At 41.1% G+C, this 12046-nt stretch overlaps 1 protein-coding gene across 1 annotated transcript in view; it reads left to right on the top strand.

Annotated features, from left to right (window-relative positions):
- TESK2 (testis associated actin remodelling kinase 2) overlaps positions 1-11756 on the top strand; it is an 86187-nt gene extending 74431 nt beyond the window's left edge. The window contains exons 9-11 of the mRNA XM_072866751.1: positions 699-785; positions 4330-4465; positions 6675-11756. Of these exons, the coding sequence (XP_072722852.1) occupies positions 699-785; positions 4330-4465; positions 6675-7687 (1236 nt within the window). The 3' untranslated portion in view covers positions 7688-11756. The remainder of the gene's footprint in view (positions 1-698; positions 786-4329; positions 4466-6674) is intronic.
- Positions 11757-12046: the final 290 nt, after the last annotated feature.

Consider the following 12046-nt stretch of genomic DNA (forward strand, 5'->3'; position numbering starts at 1 on the left):
CTAAGCACTGTGGATCTGAGCTAGAATCAAATAATCAAAGATGATACTTCTTACTTTCTTCAATTGCTTTTTTGGTTGAGTCCCATCTGCAGGGCAGCTTTTGGCCCTCTATGGGGGGTCTTCCAAATTGTCTTTCCCCCTCCAGTTCTGAAAATGCAAAATTGCTTAGGTCTTGAACTGCAGTAAATAAGAGATTCTTTTGTTTCTCTGCCCTTCAGATTTTATAGGAGTGCATTTAAGGAACTGGATAATTTGTATTACCAGTCTACCATCCACTGAAAAATTAACCATTTTAATTGATACATTTTCATCATAGTGAAGCCTCTGGTTTTATAGCAGGCTGTTAATTTACACTGTGAAAGTCACCATGGTGAAACATCATAGGGTAAGATATTGTTTCCAGATCCACACGGGCAATATTTCAAGTGCAATGGATTGCAGTTGAGTCCAGGAAGAAGGATGGTCTTTGAAGTCAGCTAATTCTCTTACAGGTATCTTGTATCAAGTAATCCCCATTGGGAATGCTGCAGTTTTGAGTATGCATGAAGTTTTCTCAAAATCCTCTGTATGTGGCTGCTGAGAGATGGTGTTCATGGTTATTCCTGATAACTCCATGTAGGGAGCCCCTGAAAAGAAGATGCTTTGGGCCAGATAGCAGACCTCATTTATATCTCTATGCTGTGTTTTTGTTTGTACAGAATTTTGGATTAGATTATGATGCCTTCCAGCACATGGTGGGAGACTGTCCCCCTGACTTCCTCCAGCTGGCCTTCAACTGCTGTAATGTGAGTATCTTGAAGGGGAGAGGCCTAAACTGGAGTTCTCTAAATCCCTCTGGCTTTTGAAGATAGAGCTTAAAGCATTTACAGAAGAGACTTGAAGAGCCTACCTATAAAAGCAGCGTACATTCTGATAACCCAGAAAGTTCCATGCAGTTTTTATAACCCTTCCCCTTGCAAAAAGGTCTGTCTCTTGTTTTTGCAATTCTGTGTTCTGTCATGCCAAACAAACAGGTCTGGCACACTGAACAGCTTCTTGCAGGCTGCTCAGGCTGATCATAACCAGTTGTACGCTATTGACACTGGCTGGCCCTCGGGCTGACAAAATCCAGCTGTTATTGTGTACAGACCTACTGAGGTGTGAAGAAAGAATTTTGAGTTGCTCTCACAACAGAGGGGACAAACAAATCAAGAGCAGGCACTAAACTACTCTAAAGTTTCTATATGCTGCCTTTTGGAAAGTGGGATAAACCTCCAAATCCCTAGCCTGTGTTCCAAAAAAAAAAAAAAACAAACTTGGACCCAAATCATTTAATATCAGTAAGGCTATAGGCAATGCACTGTATGGAGTAAATTTTCTGCCAATTATTCAAGTAAAATTGTGATAGATAGTGCTGGATGCCTTCATGGCTCCTCATTTTGAAAATTCCAAGGAAGTAGATCTCTTTTGTGGGTTATCCCATAACAGAGGTTGCTAGTAACTTTGTATAGTAAACTGGTTTATATGAAGTAAGAGAACGTGAACTTCCACCAGATTCAGCTGAAGTTGGGAATGTCCAGTTTGCACAACTTAAGGTGAGGCAACTTCTAAAAATTTTATTGCACAAAACTTTGCCTGGGACTCCACAGCCAGGCCATGCTGGAGCCAATACCAGCACTGTGTCCAAGTGAGTGTTTGTAAGAAAAGTCTCATCTCTCCATGCTCTTGATGCTTATTTTTGTCCCAAGCTCCCTCTTTGCTTTCTGTTAGTACAAATGCACATGCTCAAAGGGAGAGCAGTATAAAGGTGAGGATGTGAGCAGGTGGGGGTGACTGCTGCTCTTGACACAAGATAACGTAATTTAATTCTAAAAATGTTTGTGGAACTTACTCTGGACAAGCTACTTCACTCCTCTAATTTCACCTTAGTACAGTGGAGCTTGCTTCACCAGGACAGTGGTATGTCTGACTCATGTTTATGAAGTGTTTTGACTACGTAAGCACTAAAGGGTTGGGTTTGCTAGAGGTAGGATTTGACTTTGGAAATCTCAACTCCAACCTGTAGACTCCAGAAATCATACTGCATCCAAACACATGGTGCATGATTCAAAGCAATTTTTCAGCATAGGTGAAATTCAGAATAAAACTACTCATGAAGAAAGGGGAAGTGTCTGATCTTATATTCTCATATAAGAATTTGGTGTGTTCAGAGAAAAAGGATTTTCTCCTACTGATTATCATCAAATGCTGCTTCCTGTATAATAAACGTCCCTTCCCTGCATTGAAAGTGGAAATTACTGTCTTGTGATCAAGCCATTAATATGCTGATTTCAGCGTGGAACATGCTATAATTCACTTACCACTTACCTAGTAGAAGGAAAACAGGTGAACAGATAAGGCTTTCTTATATCTTCCTAAGCATACTGTGCTTAAGTAATAGGTGATCGGTGTGATAATTTGCTCTTAGACGTGGACGTTTATATAGCTTTTTATTATTTAACAGGTCAACAAACAGTGTAAACTGTATAGCTCAGCTGATTAGCTGAACTAATGTGCAAAGCCCTGGGGTTTTCTACAGCCAGGAAATGTGTTTTAGGGCAACCTAAGAAAACCAGTAAAAACTGACATGTATGAGCTTTAATTTGCTGTTATAAAGTATTTTTTTAAATAAGTACATGCAAGGAAGTCTAAAACTTAAGGCTCCTCAACAACTATAAGCCTACTTGAGCTAACACTTATAAACGTAATCATGCATGATCATGCAAAAAACTTACCAGCATGAGCTGAGCTGTGGGCAACTGCTGCCTTGAGGAAGAACCTTGTATTCCGTTTGAGCAGACCTGGACTGCTCAGGGATGGAAAAGGCAAATATTATTCTGAGTCACTTTTCCATTGCTGTTCTTGTCCTGGATCTTACCTAGCACAAATTAAAATAGCCAGAGAGCTCTTCTTACTTCCTGTAGCTTGCAAGAGCTCCCTAAGCTTCCTAAATTAGTAAGTTTGTCAGAGTACAGAGTGTGTGCTTTGGTGTTGCCCCTGCCCTACTCTTTCAGTGAAATAGGGAAAGCAGAAAAATATGTTTTCCTATGCCAAGAGATTCCAGCTGCTGCATTAGAACAACTTTCTTGCTGCTCTTGAGCTCTTCAAGTGTGATTTGTTTGTTTGGTTTTTATTGCTGTACGTATTTAGCCCTTTAATTTTTAGCCCTTTACTCTGTGTTGCTAGAAGGTGTTCTGGCATTGCTGATCATACCAGTTCTCTTCAGAAAGATCCGTCTTGTAGGACCTGCAAGGCAGTACCAGGGAGGTCTTTGGGGTTTTTTTGTTTACAAAGCACCACTGCTGCCTTTGTACTAGAGGTGAGATCTGTCTGGGCTTGTCTGCTCTGAAAAAGCCTTTAGAGGGCTGGAAACAGGAATCATGTCAAACAGAATCTTTTTTAATAGTGTAATGAGGTTAACTTTCAGCTGCTGAATTAGACGTTACTACTTACAGTAGTTAAACCTGTAACATATATACAGGGCCAATGTTCAAAATGATGAAATGCCTTCTGAATTACTACTTAAATTAAGCTGCTTGCCCTCTAGTACAATTTTAGTGTTGGACTTTGTTTAGAGATCCATTTCTACTAGGGTGAATAAATAAATACATACTGATAAATACAAACTGAATACATACTGATGACTGGGGGGGTATTTTACTTGGGCAAAGACAGATTTTTTTCTATTGTATTACTTTGCCAAATTATATAACCAATCTTGCTTCCTCACAAGACAGACCAGTACACCGAGTAGTAAGGCTAATTAACAGATGGAAGGATACAACATTTTAAACTTTAAAATCAGCAATGCCATTTAGGTGGGTTTTAATTAAAGCCACAAGGAGATGATGGAAGAATTACAAACTTTTAAAGAATGACATAGCCAAGTTGCTCTGTTTAATCCTTACTGCTTCAGGCATGTTTTGAAATAACATTGATATATAATCTCTGACTGTTAACTGGAGTCCAGAAAGAAATCCTTGAACTATGAAAGCTGTTTAAAACAAACAAACAAACCAACCCCTCTCTGAAGCTAATCTAACAGCTTCCCACCTTTTCAATTTAAAATGCGTCCTCATCATAGAACGTTTACAACCTGATAATTAAATGTGAGAGGTATAATAGACATAAACTGGGACAGAATACTACTTTTCCCCTGCTTTACTTAGTTTTTTTGCAATGACAACACACATCTTAAAATGATCTTGAATTTCCTCAGTTCCTTCAGATTGTCCCTCTGTCTGTCCACTGTGTAAGTAGAATAGCATGAACAAACCCACATGAACTTATTTGATTTGTGTGCATTTGCAGATGGATCCAAAGTTGCGTCCTTCATTTGTTGATATTGTCAAAACACTGGAGGAGATTTTAAACCGCCTGAGAAATGAGGACTCGGAGAGAGAGAGAAAGTTTTTGAACCTTGACAACAGTGAAAGGAAACCCAAAGGTAAGTGTCTGTACAACATTGCTGCAGGCTAACAGCAAGAGGGTACAATGCTTCATATTTTGGAGACTGGGATTTCAGCTATATATGGTATTATTTACAGCTTATGAATGATTTTACTCAAAGCATGAAAATTATTCTGGAAAATGCTATATATATACTTTGCACTGCAGAGTGTCCTTTGGGAAAGAACAGCTAACTGTTTCTTAAAGTGCCTCAAAAGATTCTGCCCACAAGCTCTTGAGGGGAAATTTAGAGTTAATTTGGGAATGGTTTAGTAAGTTGCTAATAGTATATGAAAATCCATCAACTTTTGCTTTGTCCCTGCCATACTTGGTGCATATACATAATTTCTTTGGTGTATGTTACATGTAACACTTAGAAGCTTCTTAAATTTCTTCAGGAGGAAGAGCAGAGAAGATGCAAGAGTATTATAAAGTACCTAGAAATACTCTGAAAGACTGGGGAAAAGATGAATCCCAGATCTGCTTGGGAATGCTGGCCTTGAAGGGCTTTCTCTAAAGCCATCTAGTGCCACCTGGTGTGGGGAGCAAACTGCAAGCAGTTCTTGTAGGCTGGGGCATATTCTGACTTAGGTATCTTTTATGTTAGTAGACTTCTGGCATTGGAAACTTAGAGTACAGTAAAAATAGTTTATCATATTGTGTATATATAAATACACAATATATACACATATACATCTATCTGTAATATGGTTACAGATTGAAATAAGTTCTGTATTGCAAACCACATGGAGTGCATGGTCTCCCATACCTGGAAAGCATCTAAAGAGGTGTGAGTTAAAATGGAAAATTTTTTGTTTGTTTGGAGTTTTTTTGATTGTTGGGTTTGTTGGGGGTTTTTTTGTGTATGCTTTGTGGGTTTTTTTGGTTTTTTTTTTTTTTTTTTCCCCTGGCATCCTCCCTTTGGAGGACATGTCAGATTTGCATCTTCTTGGAGAAGTGTTACATACTGCTCTTTGACCTGCATAGTCTTTCCTAGGTGGAGTGACTACAGTCTAAACTGTGGCAGTATTTAAAGGGAAAAGTGGAAATCTGTATGTGCTTATTCTGGAAATGGTAATCAAAAGGAGATATCACTTCTCTACATCCATTTGTTGTTACTCTACCCACAGCTCTTCAGAGGCACCTTGAGAGCCAGTGGCAGATGCATGTTCCAAACACTCAAGCAGTTAGCCATCTTTTTCTAAAACAACTACAATTTTTCCATCCTGTTCTAGTGATACAGCTTTTATATTTATATATATATGTATGTGTGTATGCGCATGTGCGCAAATAAATACACACACGCGCATATGTACAACTTTTTAACTCCTATTCATTAGAGTCAAACTCCTAGTTTCTGTATTGGATAATGTACTGAATGAAGGCTGGGATGGAATGATTTAAACTCTTCATGGTATCAGGAGGGGCATTTATTTTGGTCTTAGACTTTTCCCATCGGGGAAAAAGTCCCAATTCTTTTGGCAACTATGTTTTGTACTTGCTCTCTTTTATGGTCAGTATCATCAGGAGATCTTGGCCAAGCTGGAAGTCATGATAAATCTAGAAACATGCAGATTGTTCTTCTCCAAGACTACCCTGTGCCATCTCTGCTGTGTCAGTGTACTGGCAGCGAGGAGGTTTGAAGGGGCCCTAAAATACAGGGTTTGGCTAGAAGAGGGAAAGACTTCTTCATTCCTACCAAATTTTTATACAGTTTCCTTTCCTTTGTTTTTTCTGAAGACAATACTGCCTTGCCAAATTAGCATCCCCCATAATGTGGATGGCAAATTTGGTCATAAAATGATAAAGCAGCAGTCCCAGTTTCACTGCCTAGGGAAGTAAGATGGCATTAACTGAATTTGCATTTCCTCAAGTCTTCAAGATGACTTTTAATTAGCCTGAGGCATGAGTAAAGAGGAGAGAATATTTTAAATGTAGTTTTGACTGCCTGACATTTAAAAGGTCCTGTGGACAGGGCTGCCAAATCTCCACATTTGAAACCAATAATACACTGAGGAGAAGGGAATGGTGTCCTTGTGTTTGTGCAGGAACTTGTAAGGAATGAGCAAACATGTGCTTATGGAAGATACTTTGGAATATCAGAAATGCGGCTTTTTCTTTACAGTTGTCACGAAGGCTCTGTGAGGGAGCAGACATGCAGGCATATAGCTCCTTTAAGCTAAGAGTATTTCTTTTCTTCTACTCAGGGTCAATTGAAAAAGGACCAGGAGTAAAACGTTTGAGTTCCCTGGATGATAAAATCCCACCCAAGTCACCCCGTCCACGTCGGAATATCTGGTTGTCACGCAGCCAGTCAGATATCTTCTCCCGCAAGCCTTCCAGGAAGATAAATGTGCAGGACCCCTACTACACGCCAAACAAAGGGTTAGGCCGGAAAGTTAATCCCTTCAGTGCCCGGGAGGACCTCAAAGGGGGGAAGATCAAATTCTTTGACATGCCAAGCAAGTCTGTGATCTCCCTTGTGTTTGACTTGCATTCTCCAGAGGCAGGTGGAGGCCTGAAAGCCAGCCAGTCCCAGTTCCGGCAGGCATATAGCACAGACTGGCAAGAATTTTCCCTTCTTCCTGGGAGGAGATGCAGATCACTTCCACTCTCTCCTGAATTGCCGCACAAGGAATATGGCCTGTTTGGGGGACTGTCTTCTACTGTCAGCAGGTGTGACCCAACCCAGCTAGGTGCAGAGGTTCGGCAAAAACTCCTGAGTAGCAGTAAATATGGTGTGTCAGAGATTCCCCCCTTTCAAGCCAAGCCTCACAGGCCAGAATTTCCTCCTGTACCAGGACAAGAGGAGGATATGGACTGTTCAGATGGGCCACTGGCCCAGGAAGAAAATGGGTTTTGCCCTGTTGAGAACACGTGTGGAGATCCAGCGTGTAATCAGCCATTAGTGCTGGCCCAGCCTGAGCCACTATCTTACAAAAAGCTCCCAGCTGAAAATTCAGTGAACTCTGAGGGACATGGCTCCTCACAAGTGTTTGCAGGTTGTCTCCCTTCTGAAGAGATGGAGGTGGAAGATGACCTACTGAAAAATACTCCGCTAGAGTCTACAAAGCCTCTGTTTAGTGTTAGTCCTTCCACTGAGCTGCAGAGAGAGGCATGGCCCTTCAGGGAGCAGGATGGGGACAGTCCTGCCCTGTTGTCTCAGACCTCCTCCAACATCTCAGCAAGTGGCAGCATGCAGTCAACTTGTGACATATGAAGAGAGGGCTCAAACTGAACGTGTCCTTGAGGGAACAGTTGTTCCCAGTCGCTTAAACTCTGTTTTTCTATAGTGCTGGGCTTCACATTCAAAAGAGACTCAGCAGATGGTAGAAACTGGCTGTCAAACAGATAGCTGCAGACAGTGTCTGGAGAGACTGATTATTTTAACTTTATTTCAAACTGTGCTTATTCCCTTCCCTGATTTGCATTAGGAGGGGGAACTACTCCAGCCAGAATGGCCATGTGGGCCCCACAGTCCTTCCAAGAGGCAGCAGCCAGAGCAGGCACCGTGTAAACAGTTTGACCTGGATTCCAGCATGGAGCATTTCAAGGCCTTAAGCTCCATGTTGGGTAGAAAGAGCAACCCTTAGGTTTTCCCTCTTTCTCTGACTGACCAGCTGCTCTAAACCACTGCAGATTTTGCATTAACATTCTGCAGCAGTGCACGTGATTTGGAGCCTCTGTTTTAGAAACGGGCTCAGAGATCTTTCAGAGCTGTGTTGAGCAGGAATGCTGTCTCAGAGCTGTGTTGAGCAGGAATGCTGTCCCAGAGCTGCTGTGAATGCTGTTACAGCATTAAACAAGCTCTTCTTTCAAAAACAGCAAAAACAAAACTCCTCATACTGGTCGCAATCTGCAGGCTGAATCACGTGACAAGTACTTTGTGATTAACAAGAAGAATCTGTTCCCTGGTGTTTCATTTTCCCTTGGGATTTGGTAATGATGTGTAATACATTAGGGCAGGATGCGGTAAGCACCGCTCTCCTCCTTGCACAGCTCTTCATGTACCTCAACCTAAATGTGGAGGAAGATTTGCCCAGGGCACAAGAGGAGACCCATATTCCAAGCATTGGCATTTCTGGGCTTCTGGAGAAACTGCCAGTGAAAGTACCAGTTGTACTGAGCTTTTGGGGGGTGTGGGCTCTTAGATCTAAAGAGCTGAATGGACATAATGATCTGTTTCTGCAGAATAGTTAATTAAATACAGTATCTAGCTTACAGTTGACTATTACCACTAAGCTAGAGGGGTCACATTCACCTCCCTCTCTGGTACGACATCCCATCTCATTGGTAGCACTGCAGTAATGATGGCTCCTTATTTAAAACCAGACTGCTTGACAGAGGACAGGAATCCCCTGCTCAGGGGAAGTTGCCAGCAGTGTTGCAGGCCACACAAGTGCTCTTGGAGGAGGATAGACAGTAGACTCGCAGAAGGGCTTTGAATTGTCAAATTGAAGAAAATTAGCTTGTTCCAAATTAACTTTTTTTTTCTTCTACAGGACGAAGCTGTTGTCATCACTGGCTTCTCCTGTCACTGAATAGGATGGTCTTTCTTTTTTTTTTTTTTCTTCTCTCCACCAGCAGGTACATGTGAAAAAATCAGCGGCATGAGCTTTAATGCTGCTTGCTGGAACCAGCATCAGAGATCCCCGCTCTGGGATGTGATGTACAGGAAAGCTTGTTCTGTGATGACGTTTGTGCACCATCTTGCCCTTTTCCACTATCATTGTCCCAACAACATGGGATTTTAAAAATATTTTAATTTTTTTTTTAACCTATATTATCATTCCTAATTGAGGTACGCATTGCATGGTGATGCAGTGGAGATCAGAATTTCACCCAGGTAGCCTGTTACACTCTCTTCCTGCCCTCTTGTAAGGATGAAAAATGTAAGCTAGTCTCTGATGGAAGCAAGACTCTTCCTACTCGTTTCCTATCTCAAAGAAAAGATGAAGGAGAAAGCCTTAGTTCGTTCTTGGCTGAGATGCTTATCTTTCCAGAGGTGTAGGTAACTATTCTGTAAATTATAATTACGACTTCCTCTTGTGAAATATGTGTTAACCTGAGCAGCAGTTATCCCTTTGCAGTGTCTGCGAAGAATTAAATGAGAAACCCAGTGTCACTGAGTTACTTAGCACAGTCCACGCTAGATTAGGCAGCTGTTAGCAGTTTGAAAGAGAAAATGCCTATCCTTACCAAGATCACCCCGTTTGGCCCACACCTCTCTGCCTCTTGAAGGTGCTGATCTGTAGAGTAGTCTGTCTTGTGTATCCTGTCTGCAGAGTGCAGAGCAGCTTGTATGGCTGGCACTGTGTGTGTGTAATTTCCTTTGAGGACAGGGAAACAGCAGAACTCAATTGCCAGCTAGTTGCCTGCCTGGTGCCTGCTTCCTTTTTTTTTTTTTTTTTTTCTTTCTCTCTTTCCTCTTTTTATTTTTTATACAGTTGTAATTTTTCAGGAGGGAAACCATCAGCACCAGCTTCTGTTGTCACAAGATGCATTAGGTGTGTGACTTCAGACAAACAAGCAATAATAAGGAGTAGTTTACTTCTGGATCACCAGGCTGTGAGGAAGCTGTCCAGCATCCTACAACTGCCTGCAGCCTCATCGGAGAGCACGCGCATGCCTCCGGCTGCTCTGTGGCTTGCATTAACCCTGGTTGTCAGCACTGACACCTCATCATGAAGCCTGTTGCCCTCTCAGACACTGACTGCAAAGCCTGTGCAGTCAGGCTTGGGGTATCTCTATGGCACCTATTTCAGTGACCTCATCTGTTTTCTTACACCACTGTCTCTTAAAGTGTTTCCCTGCTCTGAATAGCTCTCTTACAAAGCAGCATGGCTAAAATTTTATTTTCTTAAATGTCCACTCTAAGCACAGCCAGCTGACATGCATAGGGCACATCTATCAACTTTTTTAGTTCTTTGTACTGAGATGGAGATGTCAGAAGGAGAAATGTCAAGGAATGGTGGCTCAGGCCTTTCCTGGGTTCATGGTCTGCATGGGAAAAGAGGCATGTGTATGAAACTGTAGTAAAAGGCCATTTTAAAATAGCTAAGAGCTTGCTAAAACCCAGTGTTTCCAAGGGTCTGGATGCAGTTGGCACTCACTACGTCTCATCCCTTTGGTTGTGTAAAGCTGAATCTAGGTTGCACCTAGTAAATACTCCTAGCTTTTCTGCCTACCTGAGGGTGCTTTTCTACTGGGGGCCATTTTCTGACAGCTACTGATGAACATGAATACGAACATGTGGTCAGCAAACTCCTTGTTTTATAGTGATGTGACAAAGTTTTATTGTGATTGGATTTTATCATGATTTCTGACTTTCTTATGAGAGCAGTTCTTGCTCTTTTAAAACACTTTCTACACATTGCTAGGTTCCCTGAAGAGATCAAAGATATTTTTAATTCACTTTAAATCTTTCTATATTGAATTCATTTAAATGTCTGTTATAAGCTATTTTTGTTGAGGTTGCCGGTTGATAAAATGCAACTAAGAGAATGCATGTGAACTGCTGCCCCTCAAAAGCAGGGCAGACAAGGGGCTATAGTAGACTTATACTTGTTGGAGAGGCATTGATGTATTATGTGTAACAGAACATTGGTATTTTTTGCCAGTACAACTAAAGACACTTGAATAATTCCTGTTTGCACTTAATGCTATTGTTTATATTGCATGTCACTACATTTCTATGCAAAACAAATAACCTTTTTTTTGGGAGGAGGGGCAGCCAGATATTTGATTAAGTATAAAGATCTTTGCGAGATGATCTATTTTCGTATTTATGAAGGAGTTTTACGTCTTAATATTTTGCAGTCTGTAAATAGCTCGACTTGTAATTAAAGGCTTAGAAAGAAGTTTGTAGCCTGTGTATAATAGTAAGTTAACACTGCCAGAAAAAGAATCTTTGCAAAACAACTTTTCTAATATTTGTGGATATTTATGAATATGTAAAGAAAGCACCTCTTGTTTTTATGTTGATTGACCTTCTGACTTTTTTTGAACTATAGAAATGGTGTATGTTTTATTGGAACTGCAATAAGAAGTAACCAAAGATGAATCCAGTTAAATATTTTCATAATTTTTTCTTGGTCAGGTTTTGTAAACTTTCCCAACTTGCTTTCAAAATAAAAATAAAATCAAGGCCTGAGTGTTGTGATTAAGAGGGCAACTCTAGGTTTAAAAAAGCTGGCTCAAATGCTTACTTAAGCTATAGATGACATTAATACCTGGCTTGAGATTGTATTCACTGTTACTTGGTGCTGAATTATAAAGAGGGAGAACTGTCATCCTTATTCAGTGTTATTTTGCTCCTGCATCTTACTGAAGTGTTACACTATTAAATCCATGAGACTCAAGGACTTTTTCTGCTCTGCCTTATAGTGCTCTGAAGAGTAGGCAGTAACTTGTGACCTACGAGACAAGATGGCTTTTGATAGCACTCAGCCTGCAGGGAGCTTGCCATTGTGGCTGCTCTGTTCTAGCCCTACAGAATAGCTTCAGTAGCACAGGAAGCAGTGCAGTTTAAGAGGACCACATCTGGCTTGAAGTCCCACTGCATCTCCCCTTACTTACA

This window comes from Ciconia boyciana, chromosome 7 (assembly GCF_034638445.1).
Source record: "Ciconia boyciana chromosome 7, ASM3463844v1, whole genome shotgun sequence".
Lineage (NCBI taxonomy): Eukaryota > Metazoa > Chordata > Aves > Ciconiiformes > Ciconiidae > Ciconia > Ciconia boyciana.